This window comes from Eulemur rufifrons, chromosome 11 (assembly GCF_041146395.1).
Source record: "Eulemur rufifrons isolate Redbay chromosome 11, OSU_ERuf_1, whole genome shotgun sequence".
Lineage (NCBI taxonomy): Eukaryota > Metazoa > Chordata > Mammalia > Primates > Lemuridae > Eulemur > Eulemur rufifrons.
Window position 1 is genome coordinate 9,799,262 of NC_090993.1, and position 22,533 is coordinate 9,821,794.

At 37.3% G+C, this 22,533-nt stretch overlaps 1 protein-coding gene across 1 annotated transcript in view; it reads right to left on the bottom strand.

The window, feature by feature from the left end:
- Nucleotides 1-1,395: 1,395 nt before the first annotated feature.
- Nucleotides 1,396-22,533, bottom strand: part of LYST (lysosomal trafficking regulator) — a 162,987-nt gene continuing 141,849 nt past the window's right edge. Inside the window, exons 47-53 of the mRNA XM_069484565.1 lie at nucleotides 20,305-20,441; nucleotides 15,832-15,930; nucleotides 13,139-13,278; nucleotides 12,758-12,855; nucleotides 5,549-5,705; nucleotides 5,086-5,157; nucleotides 1,396-3,442 (exon numbers count right to left, since the gene is read on the bottom strand). Of these exons, the coding sequence (XP_069340666.1) occupies nucleotides 3,304-3,442; nucleotides 5,086-5,157; nucleotides 5,549-5,705; nucleotides 12,758-12,855; nucleotides 13,139-13,278; nucleotides 15,832-15,930; nucleotides 20,305-20,441 (842 nt within the window). The 3' untranslated portion in view covers nucleotides 1,396-3,303. The remainder of the gene's footprint in view (nucleotides 3,443-5,085; nucleotides 5,158-5,548; nucleotides 5,706-12,757; nucleotides 12,856-13,138; nucleotides 13,279-15,831; nucleotides 15,931-20,304; nucleotides 20,442-22,533) is intronic.

Genomic DNA, 22,533 nt, shown 5'->3' on the forward strand with positions numbered 1-22,533 from the left:
TTGCCTCAGAACATTAACAAGTCATCCAAAATAGCGAGAAAGAGATTATCAGCCACGAGCTCGAAAGAGCTGGACGGAATCCCCTGCGTCTGCTTCCCCCACCCCTCACCCCCACACCCGTCACCCAGCACTGGGCTTGCACGTGACTGGCATTCAACGGGTGTTGTGGAAAGGACGGGTCAAACTGCGACTTGGAGGTAGGGAGGGGACATCTGGGTTGGCAGGCTTACACTGATAAAATGCTGCTGCCGAGTTCTCTTGGGGATAGGCACCTAGGAACAGGACCGTTCTAGTCTTAAGGACCCTTAAAATACCAGAGATGCAAGCCTGGCATGGTGGCATGTGCTGGTAGTCCCAGTGACTCCGGAGGCTGAGGTGGGAGGATTGCTTGAGCCCAGGAATGCGAGACCAGGATGGGCAACAGAGTGAGACCCCTCTCTAAAAAGAAAAAGGCAAAAGAAAAAAAGAAGAAAAACTAGCTGGGCATGGTGGTGCACGTCTGTAGTCCCAGCTACTCTGGACGCTGAGGAGGGAGGTTGTGAGCCCAGAAGGTCAAGGCTGCAGTGAGCTATGATCACGCCACTGGACTGTAGCCTGGGTGACAGAGTGAGACCCTGTCTCTGGGAGAAAACAGACAAACAGAAAAACCACAGCTACAAAGCAGAAAACTAAAGCTCCATTCTGGGCTTGGACTGCTGTTGCTGACTTCACCCGCCACGTTGCAAGCCCGGCGCTTCCAGGCGTTTCCAGGATACTCTTTCCTCCCTGGGCCTTTGCACAGGTGTTACCCGGAGCACATCTGCCCCATCGTCACCTACGAGACTTCTATTCATCCATTAGGTTTTAACAAAAATTGCAATTTTTCAAGAGGCTTTCTAGATCACCTCGATCTAAACTGGATTCCTCCTGTTATAATCTTTCAGAGTTACCCTCCACTCTCCCTGCCTGGCACTTGCGACAGTTCATAACTGTGTACACATTGTGTGTCACTTACGGTATTTACGGTGGTTTCTCGCTGGCTTGTAACCTCCAGGAGCGCAGGGAACAGCTATATTTTGTGCAAGACGATATCCTCAGCACTTAGTATGGTGCCTGGCACACGGCAGGGGTCAGGATAAATCTTCTTTGGGGGGTGGGACAGATGTTCTTTTCTTTAAAATGAGTGGTTTGATCTTGGGACTCATGTATAAACTTCATTTAAAGGTATTAGAGGTTGAAATATGAAATTTAACACAAAAACCACAATAAGAAATGAAAGTTATCTTTTCCTAGTGATATAAATTTATATGGAACTACAGAGAGAACTTAGGTGAGTTAAAAAAAAAAAAAAACTCCATCAATTTGACATCGGGTCATAATATTTAAATAGTTTGAAGAAGAATAGGTATTCAAATCTATTTTTATGAAATTTATTTCCAAATTGAAGTGGCAGTGTATACAAAGATAACAGAGCTTGTGATAATTTACAGAAATGTTTGCTACAACATGCACATTATGAAGTGTTTCAAACATATACATATTAGGTCTCATGCTGAATAAATAATCCCCCCAATTAGTTTTTATTTTTACATAAAAATATAATATTGCACTCTTAACAAGACCAGTTATTTTGCATATTTTCTCTTTAGATAAATGATGAAATTCGGCCTTAAAAAAAGACTGAGTAGCAACCCTATTCTAATAGGGAACTAATTTAAAGTTCTCAGTAAAAAAATGAAAGCTAGACAATAGCTGCATTTTTTTTTTTTCTTAAACAAAGCAAATCACTTCAACGTGAATAGGAATAATCTCATCTCTGCACCTCTGTGGACCTCGGAATTAACACCTTGCCCGAGCAAACCATGATCTAACTGCAGCCTGCCAAGTGCCCTCACAGGCGTGTGCAGTTTGAGGTCAAAAGCATACGTGGCTTTCTCTCGTGTCTGTCCTGACAGCAGAGACTTTGGAATTGTATTTTATACAGCTTTTAAGCAGAATGTTTTAGAAACTGTGGAAGTTACAAAAGTAGTTCTGTAAACACCATATGAATTAAATTTCCATAATAAATGCGTACGTTATTCTTAGGCAGGGATATGCATTTTCATCCCACGGTAACATATTACTGAGCTGATTTTACAGTGTTTTCAAAGCCAATAAAGCAGCACCCCAAGTAAAAATATAGCCGTAATATCACAGTAGAGACAGACTATTCCAAGATTTTTAGGAATTCTGTCTTTATGGTGTGTAAGTTTGCTGAGGAGTATACTTAGATTTTACTATTGTTCCTAGAATTCTCAGGTGGTACAGGTCAGTAGAAACAGAATGAAAATGGTTTCCTAAAAGAATTATTCTGCATCCTTTTTAAAACAAAGTAAGCTGTCTCCTTTTCTTTTATAATTCTGTTCTGGGGAAGATAATTCTTCCCGCAGATTAGATTAAATGCCTTGCCTCGGCTGTATTATTAATACCTGTGCAAACTTCTTGCATAGCGGAGGCTTTCTATTACAAATTGGTAAGTATTCAATGCTCTGTAAATGGCAGACTTTGAAAGCTTTATCATTGTGTTTAAACCTTAGTGACTCAACTAAGGACATTCAATATCTAGTGTCACAGATTTTAAGTAAAATTTTATGAAGAAACAGAATGTGTCTGAAATCAAAGATACCTGTATTCTTATTTGTGGTTATCAAAAAATTCTGTTTCTCCTTTGAGCTAAGAAGGCAACTGGCAAAAACTGCCTAACATTGAGATTCATTAGCAGTTTCATTTTAGTATCCAGACATTCCCTAAAATGTTGGGTGCTGAGGCACCTACTGAATTATTTGTTTCTCAAAGAAAGCAATTATCAAGTTCTGAAAATTCTTATCTTTTTTTCTTTCATTTTTTGGGGGCTGTGTATGTGGATGGGTATCTCAGGGCAGAACACTTTTAAAATATAAATTTTAGAGTACTTTATTTAGCAATTAGCAAACCAATTTAAACTTTACTGGCTCTTTTGGAATAATGGAAAAAGGGGAGACCTTAATCTTTTCTTGGGGATACCTCTGTGGGAAGAAACTTGAAGAAGATCATTTTAATTTACCATGCAAGACTTAAAACTTGTTGGTTAGTGCATACTCTTACAGATTATCACTAAATTAGTATAGAGCTTTCTTCTCAGGACCTTTTGAGGCTTTAGAATTTTGTGCAGATGAATAGATTTTATCATTATTCAGATGGTTTGTTTAGTCATCCGTTTCTTCAGGTTCAACCTCTTAAACTGGTGAAGTCAACAAATCTAGTTTGGAGCTAAAGTGCTTTAGAGAATGCAAAGTTCTCTCACGTTCATCCGGCTGCATAGCTACTAAGGAAGGAATAGAACATCGGCTGTTTCAAGCGCTGCTGGTCCTTCCGACACCAGGCAATCACGGTCCCATCACTGTTTGCCGTGTACAAATGGTGGCCATCACAAGAAAATGTAAGGCTGTAAAAAAAAGATCCCGTTTGTACATTATATTTCTTAAAACTGTATTAGCATATTGATCATCATGTAGAAGTTAATGTAAAGCGGTTAAGATATCTTCACTGGAGCAGAGCCACAAACTGAATGACTGCCTACGACTCACTGGTTTCCTCTGTAATTTTTTTTTTTTGAGACAGAGTCTCGCTCTGTTGCCCAGGCTAGAGTGAGTGCCCAGGCTAGAGCAAGTGCCGTGGCGTCAGCCTAGCTCACAGCAACCTCAAACTCCTGAGCTCAAGCAATCCTCCTGCTTCAGCCTCCCGAGTAGCTGGGACTACAGGCATGCGCCACCATGCCCGGCTCATTTTTTCTATATATATTTTTAGTTGGCCAGATAATTTCTTTCTATTTTTAGTAGAGACGGGGTCTTGCTCTTGCTTAGGCTGGTCTTGAACTCCTGACCTCCAGCGATCCACCCGCCTCAGCCTCCCAGAGTGCTAGGATGACAGGCGTGAGCCACTGCGCCCGGCCTCCACTGTAATTCTAACATAGTCACTCTGCTGACAACTTTACGATGCTCATTCTAACCAGGTGACACAGGATAAAATCAGGATCAAAGACCTCAGTGCATCTGTCCTTTCTTTGTATCTCTTGTTTTTCCTTCTTGTTTATGCTTTCTTACCAAAACAACAAATACTTGGGTGTAGGAAACGTTAAAAAATATAACAGGACTATATTTCCTCCTTATAGAAATAAATGATAATTATTTAATGGATATATTTTATTTCCCTGAAAGAAAAAAGGGCAAAAAAAAAAATACAACATTAATAAATAATAACTTTAGGTTTTTTAAACTTTAAATTTAGTACATTGAAAATAAACTTATTTTAATAAAGTAGAATTTGAATCACTTTTCTTCCAATTGAGTTTTTCAAGTCAAATTTGTTTTTTTTTTTTTTTTTTTTTTTTTTTTTGAGACAGAGTCTCACTCTGTTGCCCAGGCTAGAGTGAGTGCCGTGGCGTCAGCCTAGCTCACAGCAACCTCAAACTCCTGAGCTCAAGCGATCCTCCTGTCTCAGCCTCCCGAGTAGCTGGGACTACAGGCATGCACCACCATGCCCGGCTAATTTTTTCTATATATATTTTTAGCTGTCCATATAATTTCTTTCTATTTTAAGTAGAGGTGGGGTCTCGCTCTTGCTCAGGCTGGTCTCGAACTCCTGAGCTCAAACGATCCGCCCACCTCGGCCTCCCAGAGTGCTAGGATTACAGGCGTGAGCCACCGCGCCCGACCTCAAGTCAAATTTGTTAACTGAGCAAATAAACTGGTTGTTTCTCCACTGTGTCAAGCACACTCCTGCTACTATCAATCACCATTATGGTCTTTCCAAATAAGGAAGGAAAAAGGACCTATAATTCTAGAGGCCTTCCCTGGGCACACTACCAGCATAGCTTTCCGTTAGACTCTGAGTTACTGACTCAGATTTTAAGTTCCACGAAGATAAGGAGTGTGTGGTTCCTCTTGCTGCTGGGTCGTGGATAAAATGGCCAGCTTTTCATGATGACTTCAATCACACATTTCTTTGGGTTTGTGCAATTTAATATCACTCTAAGAAAAATGCAATCACAAATTATATTATGAAGAATAAGGCGGGGTAAGATCTTACCTTATGATAGGCTTATTTGATTTGGGAAATGTAATTTCTCTCACAGGCTTTAAGTCCCATGTACTCCATAACCTAGAGGTGAAAAAAGTCATCATCTAATTATGCAAACTAAAATTACCCTCACTAAAAAACCCTACATATTTGTTTCTTTGAGATAAGTCATTAGGAAGGAAATATAACAAACAACAAACAGTAGTTACCTTTGGAAATTTGCAACAATATGGGAACTTTTAGCTTTATATACTTTCATATTGTTAATCTTTTATAGTTAACATAAAACTTCAAAACTGCACTAAAGCTATCTTTATTATTTAGAAATAAAACAGGAAGAACCTTTATCCAAAGATGTTTTAAAATCTCTAAATATTGAATATTAATATGCCTAGATATCAAAAACTAATTTCTGAAACTGCTGTGTCCTTATGAATGAAAGCAAAAAAAAGAGAATCCAAATTCCTCTTACCTTACAATTCCATTTTCTAATCCTCCAGCAATTACATTGATAGATACTCCCTCAGGTTGGTTGGAGAAAGCAACGGAACAAATGATCTCCCTACAGTGGACATGTCCAACGAGGTCCCCGTTCACTGTCCAGAGTCTGAGGTCACTGCCTCCGCCAGCTAAAACACCCAAATCATCCAGCAGGTTACCAGAACGTGGGCATCTCAGAGCCCACCCATACGGGGGCCCAAAAGTGCATCCCTGAGGGCCAAGCTTGTCTGCTTAGAGATGAAGTTTATAAGCAATCCATGACTGAAGACTATTAATGAAATGACTACATTATGAGTTGTACAGAGCTTTACATATTAATCTAGAGACAATGATCAGTGAAAAAAATAAAAACGCAATCTACGATGTAGAGCAACAAGGTAAATTAATCATAAATCTTTGTGTAATTGTAATATTTCAGCATGTAAACTACCAAATCTGAATTATGTTTTTGAAAAACTAGAAAGCTAAATAATCTCCAAAAAGAGAATAAAATATTCTGTGAAACAATCAGTAAGAGACAAGTGTGATTAAGAGAAAAGAAAGTTGTAGTAAAAATTATCTGAGTTAAAAACTAATTCTTAAAAAAAGAAGGCAATTTATTCTTTAGAACATCTAGGATTGACTCTTATACATCAATGCCTTATTAAATCAATTTTTTATTTTCAAAGACTACAGAGTAACCAAACTTTTCTGTAGTTTTCTGGGGGGCGGGGAAGGCAATAATTGCTGCCATGCTTTGTAAACTGGAGCTGGTGGTTTGGGGCCTCATGACGAAGCGTTCAGCCTTCTCTGGGGAAATATTCTCACACTGATCCAGAAAGAGGCTAGCAAGGAGGTGAAAGATCTCTACAAGGAGGACGATGAAACACTGAGGAAAGAAACTGCAGAGGACACAAATAAATGGAAAAACATGCTCATGGATTGGCAGGATCAACACTGTTAAAATGTCCACACTACCCAAAATGATCTACAGATTCAATGCAATCCCCATCAAAATACCAATGTTATACTTCACAGATCTAGAAAAAATAATTCTACACTTCGTTTGGAACCAGAAAAGAATCCAAACAGCCAAAGCAATCTTAAGCAAAAAGAACACATCTGGAGGCATCACATTATCAGACTTCAAACTATACTACAAGGCTATAGTAACCAAAATGGTGTGGTATTGGCACAAAAATAGAGACCCCCAGATATAAAACCACCTACCTATAGCCAACTGATCTTTGACAAAGCAGACAACAACCTATACTGGGGAAAAGAATCCCTCCCTATTCAATAAATGGTGCTGGGAAAATTGGATAGCCACATGCAGAAGAATGAAACAAAACCCCTATCTCTCACCACTCACAAAAATTAATTGAAGATGGACAAAAGACTTCAATGTAAGGGACGAAACCATAAGAATTCTAGAAGACAATGTAGGAAAAACTCTTCTAGATATCAGCCTAGGCAAAGAATTTATGAAGAAGACCCCAATGGCAATCACAGCAACAACAAAAACAAATAAATGGGACTTGATTAAACTAAAAAGCTTTTGCACAGCTAAGGAAACAATCAATAGAGCAAATAGACAACCTACAGAATGGTAGACAATAGTCACAAACTATATATCTGATAAAAGGCCAGTACCCAGAATCTACAAAGAACTTAAGCAAATCAGCAAAAATAACCCCCCCCCAAAACCCCATTAAAAAGTGGGCAAATGACATGAACAGAAGCTTCTCAAAAGAAGATAGACAAATGACCAATACACATATGAAAAAATGCTCAATGTCACTAATCATCAGGGAAATGCAAATTAAAACCATCTTACTCCTGTTAGAATGGCTTTTATTAAAAAGTCCAAAACCAATAGATGCTGGTGTGGATGCAGAGAGAAAAGAACACTTATACACTTTTGGTGGGACTGCAAATTAGTACAACCTCTACGGAAAACAGTGTGGAGATTTCTCAAAGAACTAAAAGTCGACCTACCATTAGATCCAGCAATCCCACCACTGTGTATCTACCCAGAGGAAAAGAAGTCTTTCTATCAAAAAGACACCTGCACTCGAATGCTTATTGCAGCAAAATTCACAATTGCAAAAATGTGGAATCAATCCAAGTGCCCATCAATACATGAGTGGATTAATAAAATGTGGTATATGTATACCAGGGAGTACTACTCAGCCACTAAAAAATGGTGAACTAATACCTCTTGTATTAACCTGGATGGAACTAGAGACCATTCTCCTAAGTGAAGTAGCTCAAGAATGGAAAAACAAATGCTTGTACTCATTATTAAATTGGAACTGACCAATTAGCACACATGTGTACAGAGGGAAGTAAAAGTCAATGGAAATCAAACGGGGGGAAAGAGTGGAGGGGAGGGGCAAAAGCCTACCTAACAGGTAGAGTGAACACTATTTGGGTGATGGGCACACTTATACCCATGACTCAAGCATTACAAAAGTGATCCATGTAACCAAAAACGTTTGTACCTCCTTAATATTTTGAAATTAAAAAAAAAAAGAGGTTAGGAGGCATGATAAAACTTGGATGACATAGTCTCACTACACTTAATCTTATCTTCTCATTAGGACTAACATAAAAGTAGAGAATTTATTTCTCTACTTTATTAAGATAATGAAAATATTTTATATTTTATATCTTATAGCAAAGAAACAAATATTAGAAATGCTTCTTTATTTAAAGATATGTTAAAGACCATCAAACACCACAGACAAAAATGTCCAGTACGTTGCAGCATTATTCATGATAACCAAAAGGTGGAACCACACAAATGTCCATCAACAGATGAATAGATAAACAAAATAAAGTGAGTGTGAATGTGTGTGTGCATATAATGCAATAGGATTCAATCATAAAAAGGACCATATGCTACAACATGGATGAACCCTGAAAACATGCTAAGTAAAATAAGCCAGATATACAAAAGGACAAGTACTGTATGATACTATATAATTCCACTTATCTATAATAGGGAAATTCAGAGACAGAAAGTAGAATAAAGGTTACTAGGGGCTGGGGGGTGGGAGAGGAGGAATGTGGAATTATTGTTTAATGGTTACAGAGGTTCTGTTTGGAGTGATGGCAAAGATTTTGAAACAGTAGTAATGGTTGCACAGCACTGTTACGTAATTACTGCTACTGAATCGAATACTTAAAAAATGGCTGTAATGGCAACTTTTATGTTAAATATGCTTTGCTACCCCTCCCCCCCACAAATGCCCAGTGTTTTACTAAGATTTCCCACTGTAGAACACTGATTAGGAGATATCTAAATATAGCATCAAGATGCTGGAGATTCAGTATGCTAAAGAAATAAAATTGTAGATGATAAAATCATCTTTTCCATGAGTAGGCTACATTTCACGCTTTCTTTTTAATTTAATATCTGCTAAGAAATTTTTTAAAAAAGATAAAGCAAACAGATGGGTACTAGTACGGTTAGAGGGTTATTAAAGTCACTGGATACATATCCATAAAAGATACTGACATACAGGCTTAATCCTGCAAAACAAAAAATCTAAATATGGGCCTGTACTCTTTGAAGCATCATTTAGAACTTAGCAGCCAAAGAATTATCCTAATAGCTTACCCAGCATCTTGGGCTACCATAAAACCAAATAACTACTCATCTGCCTAAAACTGTAAATATCCAAATTCAAGATTATTACCCAATACTAGATTGCTTTCATGTATAATTTAACACATGAACTGAAAGCCATAAACTCAGGTATTTCTGAAAAATATCTCTATTCTTCCTATATATTGTCATGGATATTAAAATAAATTGAAGAACCCCATCCTGAATTTTAGAATATTATATGAACTTTATCATGTCACTGGCAACAGAGGACTAGGCTATGGGTATCTCACCCTAGTTCAAAGGCATATATTTTGATCCAGTGGTAGAATGGTTTAAAAAAAAAAACCCAGGAATCATCCATTACATTTTCATGGTGTAACAAGTTTCACATCTTATCACTATAAAAACCATATCCGATAATACGAACTGAGGAATTATAATTATAATCAAGGGGAATGAGTTTACCAATCTACCTTTTGAGAAGATTTTATACACACACATACTACATACACAGTTGTCCCTCGGTATCCAAAGGGGATTGGTTCAAGGACCCCTGTGGATACCAAAATCCATGGATGCTCAAGTCCTTTGTTACACAAAATGCCATGGTGCTAGCATATACCTACACATATCGTCTCTAGATTATTTACAGTACCTAATATAATATAAATGCTATGTAAGTGGAACACTGTATTGTTTAGGGAATGATGACAAGAAAAAAGGTATGTTTTACATGTTCAGTACAGACTCGACCATCTGTTTTTTTCCCAAATATTTTCAATCTTCTGTTGGTTGAATCCACAGATGTGGAACCCACACAGAGGGCCAACTGTATATATATGTATATATATACATGTTTATTTATTTTTAATTTTGATTTTAACATTACTTGGATGGTACCCACTAAAGAGTCAAGATTTTTAGTAGGCTAAATCTGATAACTTTCTTCCTTTCTTGGCCTATAAGAAAATAGGAGGATAAACTTTAGTCTGGGTCACTAAATATAAGTTTGGCCTCTTTTTAAAAGTAATTTTAAAAATTATGTTCTCTATGTACCAAATGCTCTATAAGATTCCTTTTATATATGTACCAAGAGGCTTTAAAAAAGTTGAGAGAAAGCCTTTTGGTTGAAATTGGAAAAAAGTTTTACCCATTACCCTATCACACTGTGTGCGCTGCCCAGGGACACCCGAACACCCTACTAGTGAGCTGGTAATTGCAGCAAAAGTAATTTTGTTTCTAGTTCCCGTATGACTAGCTGATATAATAGCACAGATATAAATCACTACTGGCAGCAAGGAAGTAATTAACTTTACAAAATTCAGTTCCCTCAGGATCAGTCCTAACTTTCAAATGCTGCCAAAACAAGAAGGTAGAGAACTCTCTATAAAAAATCATTATATTATTTCCCCAGCATCCCTCTTGACGTGTCACACTAAAAGCTGCTAATGTACAAATCAAGGAAGAAAAATTAGCAAAATCATCAATCATCTGCTCACACTTGTGTTACCAAAGTCAACTGTTTAAGCGAGATCGTTTCCCTTAGTTATGGTCATTAGGAAATAAAAATGTTTTCATGACATTATTTTATTACTGGAGGCTAAGACTTGCAAAAATACTTTCACATCTGGAGTCTTAAATCATGACTGAAGACATTACTTTTCTTGAATACTATTCTTACTATTTATTCTTAGTGAGTATTTTATAAAAACAACAAAACTCCAAGAGATCTGTAACATAATTAAAAAATAAAACCTAAAACCCTTGGAATTTACTGATTTTTGTATGCCATTGAGGTGACTCATGGGGGGGCGGGCTAGATAGCTTCAGGATGGTGGCTGGTCACCAGACAAACCAACCACATGATTAGAGAATTGGAACTTTCAGACAACGCCCCACCTCACTCCCATGCCTACCTCCAAGGAGTGGAGAGGGGCTGGAGATTGAGCTCAGTCACCAGTGGCCAATGGTTTAATCAATCATGCCTATGTAATGAAACCTCCATAAAATTCCTAAATGACAAAGTTAGGAGCACTTCCTGGTTGGTGAAGAAATCTGTACACCAGAGGGTGCTGCATCCAAACTCCACAACCCTGACTCCGCAAGGTCAGAGGCTCCCATACTCGGGGACCCTTCCAGACCTTGCCCCTATGTACCTCTTCATCTGATGCTCATGTCCATCCTCTATGATAAACTATAGCTGTAAGTACAGTGATTTACTGAGTTCTGTGAGTTGTTCTAGCGAATTATCGAACCTGGTGGGGAGTCATGGCAACCCCCGAATTTGCTAACTTCAAGTAGTGTCAGAATGAATTACACTGTTGGACACCGACTTGGTGTCAGACAACTGGCTGGTGTTTGGAAAGACACCACACACTTGGTGTCAGAAAAAAACCAAACAATATAAAAAATGAAAGCAAAGGATAGAGGACTACCCACTTACATGCGTGAAAGATATTCTATACTGAATGGACAGGAAGGAAAAAAACAGTTTTTCAAAGGATCCTTTCAATTTTAAGATCCTTAAAAATAGAAATGCAAACAGAAAATTCATGAGTTTTCCAACTTTTCTGCTGGATGCACTGGTTCTTTAACATGTACACATGAAAAACATAAAACAAAAACAAGACTTTTGATTAGGTGATATCTTTGTCATGTAGTTTTTAAGGCAAATTAATACTTCCACTTGTTATTCTATACTCTTGTTCCCTCTCAGCCACTGGAAGACATATAGTCAAAGTTGGTCATCTGCTGATGTTTTTCATTTAGTCAGGAGTGTTTAAATACAATTTATGGGAGGCCACTGTTCTGGACTGAGCCCCTGCGGGAGGCCCCCACAAACCAGACCAAACCAGAATGGAGTCACTCATGCTAGGTGTCATGTAATAACACCAAACTTAAAAATGGGACAATTTTCTAAAAAATAAGAGATTCACAGCATTCAATCACAAAGGGCCCAGTCAACTTGAGCCAGCCTGGCAAGGAAGTCCCTCTGCTTTAATCCTATAAGGAAAGTAATGTTGAAATGACCAATTCACATTTTCTTCCTTGTTTCTGCTTTCTTCAGCCTTTTCTGCCCATAAAGCCCACCTCCTCCGCTCAGCTCATTGGAGCGCCTTTCTATTTCATAGATGGGATACTGCTCAATTCATGAATATAAAAGCAAATTCAACCTTTAAACTTAATTTGTTAAAATTGTGTTCTTTGACAGAAGGAAGGTAACAAAGTTAATAGTTGAAAAGCAGAAGCAAAAAAGGTTAGAAAAACCAAAACCAAGAAAATTCAAATAATTATGTTAACAGTAATTTGGTTAACTTATATGTGCTCAAATGCAATTTAACACGTATCAGGAAAAGAATTTAATTATGACAACACTAACTTTTGCATAAGTTGATGCCTAAATTGATGAGCCACGGCTTGGACCTTATTGTATTTCAATACACATACATCCTATTGCCAAATGGTTTAGATCTGGCAGGGACCTGAGAGAATTCGAAGTCCAACAGCTCAACCTAGGAGGTAACCAGCTGGCCAAATGTGCTGTTGGAGTCCCATCCCTGTGCTTGGGTCTGGGGCAAAGCTCACCTGAATCACACACAGTAGCAATGTCACCTGAGGTTTCACTGGCAGAGACAGCTGTGACAGGGCTTTTGTGTCCTGCCAGAGTTTGTACATAGCACAACCTAGAAGACAAAAGATATGAATTTTCATATGATCACTGAATACAATTACATGCTATTTTAGAATTCTTTTTCTCACTCTATGTATGCATTATTCATAAGGCATACATGTTTTCCTATCTGATTTTTTGATTTCAATAAAATTATAAAGGTAATATTATCTTTAGGTATGTGTTTCATGCTTAAAATTATTATAATGAAAAGATACTGCTTTAGTGTTTTTATTTCATATAGTAAAAACTGACATATTAAAAATAGCTATGTTTGAGTTGGAGACCTTCTGTACCTGTTTAAATCCCATACGATGCAGGTTCCATCTCTGCTCACACTTATCAGAATACTGTATGGTTTGCAAACAAATAAGCTGGTTATCTCTTCTGTGTGACCATAGAGATGTATCTGAGTCTCCATTTCTATCTCCGATGGCTGAAATTTAAAAATTAAGTAAAGTATAAGATAAAAATCACAACAAAGTATCCTAGTATACTATCTCAAAAATAACATAACCAAAGTGATTCAAACATTCTTCTCAAATGTATCATTTTTCAACCCTATCCAGTTCAACTTCTTTAAGAGTAAAACTAATAAAGAATTTAAAAAGTTTAAAATTGCTCACAATTTCAAGTTATATGTTTTCATTTTTTCATCTATTCTTGTCCAGTCTTTGTTGAAATACACATTTTTATATATTTATAGTTGTATTTTTATAGTTGTAATATTGCCTTACAAATAATTTCCTAGTTTGTATTTTACACATTCTCCCATAACCATTTTCCAGTTTTGATATTGTCTCCAAAAGAATTTTGATGGTGTTATAATATTCTATACAGTTAGTACACCATAACTTACTTGAGCATCCTTCACTGATAGACATTTAAAATTGTTTCCAGCTTTTCAAATTATAGATAATGCCATAAGTTATTCATGCATAAAAGTTTTGTTCCTCCTCTGAATTATTTCTTTAGAATAAATTTCCAGAATCCTACTAGCGGGTCAGTAATATTAATAATTTTACAGTTCTTGACAGTGTATTAGCAATCTTTTTATTATGGTACATAAGAACCTTACCCTTGGCCTTCGTCTACTTTTCCTACCCTGTTTATGCCATTCTTTCCCCACAGGTTACACTTTACACATAAAACTATTTGCCACCCCCTCAAATTACCATGGTTTTGATTATAGGCTGTCGTATAAACTGTTTCCTCTGCCTAAAATGTTCTTTCCTCTTTATTCTACTTGTAAAATGATCCTTTAAGATCCACCTCAAGTGGAACGTTTCAGGCTCCCTGACATCTGGTTGGCCCCTCTTCTCTGCTCCTCTAACCTGTGCGTGTGCTTTTCCTAGAGCATACACTCCACCGTCCTGCAATAATCTGCACACACCTGCCTCCTTACCCTGCCCTTCAAAGCATCCTGCATGCTTCCTGTCTGGATCACTGCAGCAGCCTTGTAACCACAGGAACCAGTTCAGTCTGGTTCAACTTTGTTAGTAACAAAATATAACAAAATGCAACACAATGATGAGTTGTTTTTTTGCACAACAGATTTCCAGCTCACAGGTCGTGTAACGTGAGCGTGGCCAGATGAACCAAGCGTGCCTGACTTGTGACCCCAGGGCCCGCAGGGAAGAAAAAATCAGCCACAGGCAGAACCTAAGTACTCAGAGGAACAGGGACTGAATTAAGAATCAAGTGGTGCCTTGTTTTGTTGCAATGTGAACTTAGGAGCCAAAGACTCATCACCACCCCTTTGCACGATCCAATTAGATCATACCTCATGGCGTTTTCTCATCTCTCCCATAGTAACTCTGCCTATAAAACCTGTCCTCTAGACTCCAGCTTGGGGAGATAGATTTGAGTGTTGCCGCCTGTCTACTTGCCAGTCGACCTGCCACAGAGCCCTTTATTTCTCAAAAGCTGGTGCCATGGTGTTGGCTTCTACATGTGTCAGACAGCGAACCCATTGCTCAGTAAGAGCCTTCTCACGGGTATCCTGGGCCCCAGTCCCATGCCCTGGAGGCATTTCTCCTTGCAAGTGCTACATTGGCCTTCTTCAAGTGCTGATTGGATCATATCACTCCTGCTTACACCATTTTAATGCGTCCCTAGGCTAAGAGACAGAAACAGTATTATGGTCACATTTATAGCCCAGGGACCATGGCAAAAGAATCTTAAAATGGGTTCAAAAGGAAGTAAGTTTGATAGAAAAGTAAGAAGAACCTGGGAGTCACCCAATGCCAGGAATATAGATTTTCACCCAGTAAAGTATATTTAATAATATCATGAAGAAAATTATAACTAAAAAAAGCAGAGAGAAAATTCTAGATTAGAATGATGATGACTAAGTTATCACCCTAAACTTGCCACTTATCTTCAACCGCACAACAGGCAGTCGATTCCAGGTGGTTGATTTGAGAAGGGAAGAACAGTAAATTAAAAGAAGCACTGCACAATGTGTCTTCTTTTCTTCACTAGACTGTTGTATGACATAACTCCAAAATCCTAGAAGTTCAGTGAACGGCTAAAAAATAATTTCTTCCAGTAAGTGGTAGAAATCAAGATAGGCTACTTGGATTTTGCTGCCATTTAATTTACCTAGAAAGTACAGGAATATTGAACGATAGGGTTTCTAAGCCATCAAATTTGATAGAATCTTGTATCATACGCCTAAGATTCAGGTTGATTCCAAGAATATAGGCAGGCATCAAAATGTCATTAAAAAGCTTAAATACAAAACAGATCATAACTCAAAATACTGCCTCCAAAACTAAAAAATAGACCTTTATAATTGTTTTCAAAAATTTTCATGATCCTAATAAAACCTGAAGAGTTAAATATGTGGCTGTTCAACATTTTAAGAGCTACTGTGGGGAAAAGATCAAAGTACAAACATTTCAAGTTAATCTTATGCTTCATAGAGGTTTTCTTCTTCTCATTGACAAAAATCCCAAACCACCCACACAGAGAGCCCAGGACCTACCGTGCTGCTTGTAAATCTGTTCGTGTAGGCTGTGATGACACCACATTTGCTTCCAGTAAACAGCTGGCAACTGTCAGGCACCCAAGCACAGCTAGTCACCTTTGAAAAAAGACAAATCAAAGATTACCATGTTTTAAAAGCACAAGAAATGCTTCTACTTTTCTGGCAACTATTTTTAAAAATCTCAAAGTTTCAGGTAAACATTGCACTTAAAATGATTAGAAAGGTACCAGATATAATAAGATTCTGCAACTGTAATCCAAATGCCTAAAAGTTGTTTCCAAGTAAAAATGTATTATAATGCATAGTCTATGATTTTACACACACAGACACACACACACACACTCATATATATATATATTCATTTCTTCCTTAGAAATTATAATTCAGGATCAATTAGATCTAAGGTTACACATTTATCTGCTTTTTACTTTTATTTCTTTTTTTCTTTTTATGTCTTTGATGGGGAAACAGAGTACATATAGAGATATTTCTTCTAATAGTTCTAAAGATTGTTAAGCAGAAGAAGGAAAGATAAATGTGAGTGTAAACGCTGGGATTACTCTTTTGGTACAAAATCCTTCAGTCTTAACCATGGAGGTACCATTCAGGTTTGGGGCAATTTTCTGTGTGGCCTGACAGGTCGTCTTTCAGCGTTAGGTGACCCCCGCCCAGTGCCACACCCACAGCAGCTGTCCCCACCTGCTCTGCTGCCCTGGTGCTTGTGCAGCGTCACCTCTCCACACCACACTAAGATGAGGTCCTCAGCCACAGCCCTCTTCCTCCGCGCCTCAACGTGTCTCCCAGTCTTCTCGTTCAGAGGAGGTGTCTGTTTCCAAGGCCAGCCCTGTCCCCATCCCAGGGGTTCCTCAGAACCCTTGTCCTCTCTTATAGTTTCACACTGTCTTTTGCTGGCTTCTTCTCCTGGACTTCAAATGTGTTCAAGTCTCCTCTACCTTAGAAAATAACTTTCTTTGATCCTAATTCTTCTTAACTTAACTCTCAGTATACAATCAGGGTCCACTGGATCCAATTTTATTTTTCAGTGTCTTTCCTTAGTATTCTATTTGTAAGGACGGATACTTCATAACTTTTATTTTTTCTTAGAGGTCTTCCAAAGAACAAAAAGAAAATAACTTTTTAAAAATATAGAAAATAAAACTCATTTTTTTCTTATAATTACCATATGGATCCACTGAACCTTTTATAAACTTAAAACACATTATAAGATTTTTGTTTTTGTTTTTTTTTTTTCTTGAGACAGAGTCTCACTCTGTTGCCTGGGGCAAGTGCCGTGGCGTCAGCCTAGCTCACAGCAACCTCAAAGTCCTGGGCTCAAGTGATCCTTCTGCCTTGGTGTGTGCCACTACGTCTGGCTAATTTTTTTCTAATTTTAATAGAGATGGGGTCTCGCTCTTCCTCAGGCTGGTCTCAAACTTCTGAGCTCAAGCAGTCCTCCCGCCTCAGTCTCCCAGGTGCTAGGATTACAGGCATGAGCCACTGCACCCGGCCACATTATAAGATTTTAATGATCTTATTTTTTCTATGTCTTGAAACATTTTGTTATTTCATCATTCTAGGAATTATTTCATCACTAAACATCGACTATTCCCTACTATGCAAAAAACAAAAAAAAACATTAAGAAAATGGGAGAATGATAGAGTCTCTTGAAAGGGTAATATAATATGTGAAATAAATTGTCATCTTTTGGTTTTCTTATTGTATTGTCCAAAGTATGGTGTCATCCTTCAAGAAAGTATACAAGACAATAGCAGACATAATTTCTGCAGTCTGCTTTTAGCTTGCATGGAATACAGTTGAGAATTCAGAATTGTTCACTGTCTACCAATAATAACAAAGGAAGAAAACTGACAGAGGAAGATGTTTAAAAATTCTGAGCTAGTCAGAAGATGAAGAGCCATCAGGACTCTAGACTCTAATGATGATGATGAAATTGATCATATAAGTGAAATCTCAGAGTGTTAGCCTTCATAAAATAATATCCTAGCTGAATTTTCGCAAATTAAAGAATGAACAAAGATGTATCCTTAGAAACATATCTAAGGATGAAAATGAACTATGGTATTCTCATCCAGTTAGTCATTTGACTAGAAGTAGTTTATCACACAGTATTTTGCTACAAAAATCTGGAGCATCTTGTTTTGCGAAAAGGACTTATGAGAGTATTCTTTCATCTTTATTTTATCTATTATGATAAAAATAATTTTGCAATGCTTAAATCCTTATGCATTATATATATGTAGAGATATATATATATATATATATACACACACACATAGATAGATATATACACATCATGAAACATATTTCAGCCTTTAAAAAGATGGAAATCCTGTCATTTGTGATAACATGAATAACCCCAGAGGACACGGTGTTGAGTAAAATAAGCCATGCACAGAAGACAAACACTGCATGATCCTACTCATATGTGGAATCTAAAAAAGTCAAAGTACAGAAGCAGAGAGTAGCACAGCAGTTGCCAGAGCTGGGGGTGGTGGCGATGTGTGTAGAATGCAGAGATGGTCAAAGGGTACAAGAGTTTCAGTTATACTAGATGAGTAAGTTCTAAAGCTCTGATGTATAACATGGTGATTATTGTTAATAATATTGTATTGTATTCTTGAGAGTAAATTTAAGAGAATAAACTAAGAGAGTAAATCTTAAATATCTTCATCAGCCACACAAAAAATAGTTAACTATGTGAGATGATGGCTACATTAATTAGCCTGATTGTAGTAATCATTTCACAATGTATATGTATATTAAAACATCACATTGTATACCTTAAATATATACAATTTTGTCAATTATAGCCCAATAAAGCTGGAAAAAAATAAAAATAAGAACTTTACTTAAAACAACTTTAATCAAGCTTTGGATCTGCTAAATTACTATTAATAGTTAATTTACTTGGCAAAAACAATTTGACTAAATGCTTGTCTTTGTACTGGAGAAAATATATTAATGAACTGAAAAGCTTCTTAAAGTAATTTTCCATCTTTGTCCTCTCCTCACACCATGTCTATTTAGTAAGTTTAATCAGTCACAGCCAACTCTCAAACAAATGCAAGGAAAGCCTAATAATGGGAGGAAAAAAGATCTTGATTGAAAGCTTACAGTAGGGTGTATCTTTAACACTGCTTTGTCATTCAATTAATGCTGATGAGAATTTCTTTTCTTTTACATCACTTTTCATTGGAAAGTTAAGATGTTTGTAAATCCAGATTATTGACAACAACAGTGAGCTATATCTGCTCATAAATCTATTTGTGTTATTATATTTTGAAGGTAAAATGTATTATATATCTAACTCTCACTGCACATATTTCTCTTTTTCCCCCCAATTTATAACAATCCCAAAAAAGGATACACTAAGGAACATACTGATCCCATGTTTTTGTGTTTTCATTTATTTTGTAGACTCATTTCCAATTTAGTTATACTGCTGGCTTTGCCATGATTTATGGTTATAGTTTGTGTTTGGATATATATTTCTGTTTGCATAAAAATGCTCTGATTAACGCAGGGTTGATATGTTTCAAAACTAAAAAAATTCTTGTTAAAATTTCTAATAAGGTTGTTTTTCACTGTCTCATTATTCTTACTTCTGTCAGTTTCCTGGTAATGTCAGGAATATTGAAAGTTATGCATACAAGTCATTGTTCCCCTTGCTTTCACTGCCCAAAATTCCCCCAAAGTAGCTTACTCCATTTTTAAAGAGCTCAGGGAATGGGACACATTTTAGGATACACGGAAAAAGCAGTGGGTGTTATGCAGGTAATGGAAATGGTAAGAGAACTTCCCACGGCAAGACAGTCAAAGAAGGAAGGCTGTGCATACAATTCAGTCTGTAACAGTGTGGCAGTGGTGTTTTATAGCTTACAAGTTTCTTTCACAAACACCAGAAACATTTTTACAACAGCTTTCTGAGAGAGTTGTGTGAGTAGTATTATCTCAGTTTTAAAGAGGAGGAAAGAAACAAGTTTGGAAAGGTTAAGTTACTTGCCAAAGACTACAGTTAGTAAATAACTGTAGTTTACTAACTATAGTTAGTAAATAAATAAATAGGCCCAATGGCATCATGATGCCTGAACACCCAACCCACTTAGGAAAAATCGGGTATAAAAGATGGCACTGTGGCTACAGAAAATGACCTAGTGACAAAGGTGAGGGAACACTGAGAAGAAAGCAATGCTGGTTTTGTTTAAACACTGTGTCCTTCCCTGATGCTGAGCAGGAGATTATGACCATATTCTCTCAGTGAGAAAATGGACAGAAAACAAATTTGGAAGACACAAGTCAGAACAGCAGTAGTTAGGAAGTCTGTAGTACTATAAACATCAGCTTCTTGACTGGACTCATTGCAGGATATTAAAAACCAGCTGCTATCAGTCTGACCCCTTTTTAACACATTATATTTAATTATTATAAAGATGACACAAAAAATTTACCTGGTACTGTTGTGAACTTTGTATAAAATTTATTGGAGGCTCACTTTGTTTACTCTTCAACCTTAAAATGTTATCAGCATAACCCCAGCTCAGGATGGCTGACCACTGAATGTCAGTACTGTTCATGCTTCTTACACCTTAAGGAGAAGGAGAAATAAAAGATGGTTACTGCTCAACTGTTACATGACAGCCAAAAAATTCCAGATTAAAGCCTGAATTTACTTAGCAGAACATATCATTTGGTGCAAAGCCATCTTTATATCCCTAAGATGGAAAGATTTATTTTAGTTTTGTTCATTAATGATGATACAATTCTAAGAGTGGAATTATATTCTTTTTCACTTGGGTTGTTTTGGTGGGGATTTATTTGATTTAGAACTAAAATTTCTGTTATGAAATTTTTATAATAGACAATGATAGTCAAGCTTACTCTATTCAAGTTCTGAGACACCTTTTTAAAAATAAATATGAACTAGATACTGTTTAAGTAACTTTCTAGATACCCAGTGCTGAATAACCAGTACGGACAACTACTAATACTAGAAAGAGAACGCTGCTAGAGTAGAAGCAACACTACCCTGAGAAGGAATAATTTGATCCTGCCAACTTCAGGACTGTGGACGGTAGACCTTCATGCAAGGAGTTTATGTTCTTCTCTCTCTCTTTTTTACAACATAGTGTGTTATGTCCTTTTCACACAGAAAGCTTTGGAAATTTTGACATCCTTTCCCAGTACTATTCATAATCTATGCTGAATATAGCTAAATGCAGCATAAATGCTGTAAATGGTACTGCCCTTGAAACCTGCAATGTTTTAAGTTCTTAAAGGAGAGAGAGTGTGTTTTATTTATTCCTGTACCTACCAGAATATCCAGCATAGAGAAGAGTATAACAAATAAATGTTTCTAGAATGAATCAATGGCACACTGAAAATGTAATTCACAGATTTCTTTTTATTTGGTTGAGTAAAACACCAAATGTTGACAACATTGGCAACAAAGGAATGAGGAAATACTACATATAAGCTCCTCTAAGTATACGCTGCTAGGGTAAGGAACCACATATGCTGAGTCTTGAGACCTGTCCAAATCTACCATAGTATCTGGCAAGTAGCAGGTGTTCCGTAACCCACATTTCTGATTCCAGTAATGCAAGATGCAGTATCTTTTTTTTTTTTTCTTTCAGAAAAAGAAACTTCTCCTTTACCTATTAGAACAGTGGATCTTAAACAGGAGCTTGCAAGAAAATTGATCTTCGGCATTTGTAGGCTTGGACTCCAGCCCCAGAGATTCTGATGCAGTGTGTCTCTAGTGGGACCCAAGCAAGCATATTTTGAAAAAAAAAAAGGCACCTCAAGCAATTCTGAGGCACAGTCAATTCTCAAGTAATTGGTTTACATTGGGCTTAAAGTCATTAAAACCATCTCAGTGTGGTTGTTAACATTGTTGTACCTACACGTACAACAGAGCAAAACCACAGTTATTTTATATGACAGTGCTCAACACATTCCAGCTGTTAACAAGTGGAACTTTCCTTGCAAATTCCACTTACTCGTAAACACTTCTCTGGAATGCCTGTGTGGACTGTTAGTGCTGGGTCTACACAGTAAATACTGACATCGTCCCAGGCCCCAGGACGTTTATAGTCCAATAAACACTTATTGAGCACTTGGAATGAACCGGGCACTGTGCTAATCATTCTCATACATTATTTCATTGAATCCTTACAGTAGATTACCTTGTGAGGTGAATCCTTTCGTTATACCTATTTTATAGATCAAACACCAGGCTTCGCCAAGCCCAGTTTCTGCCCAGCTAGTAAGCGGCAGAGCCAGGATGCACTGTGCCCCCTGAGGCCACGACTGAAGCTGTCACGTTAACTTCTCTGGACATACCCAGACCCTGACAAATCCCAAACACATTCTGAGAGGAAGTAAAGTGTAATTTGAAGGAACACAGCTATGAAGGGCACACTAAGGGCTTGTGACTGTAGCGGCACAAATAAGATAGGCTGAGAATTATACTTGACGTATTTAAGTTCCACAATGCTAAGTGATAATACCAGCCCTTTCCCTTTTGCTCAATAAACTTTCATGTATCCTAATTAATTGTTTTACAAAGTAAATCATTCACACATTTTGGTACTTCAAGTATTATTGGTGGTAAATTATGAGGTGCGGTCCACCTCATCACTAATTGCAATAACCTGATATCACAATAATTATGATTA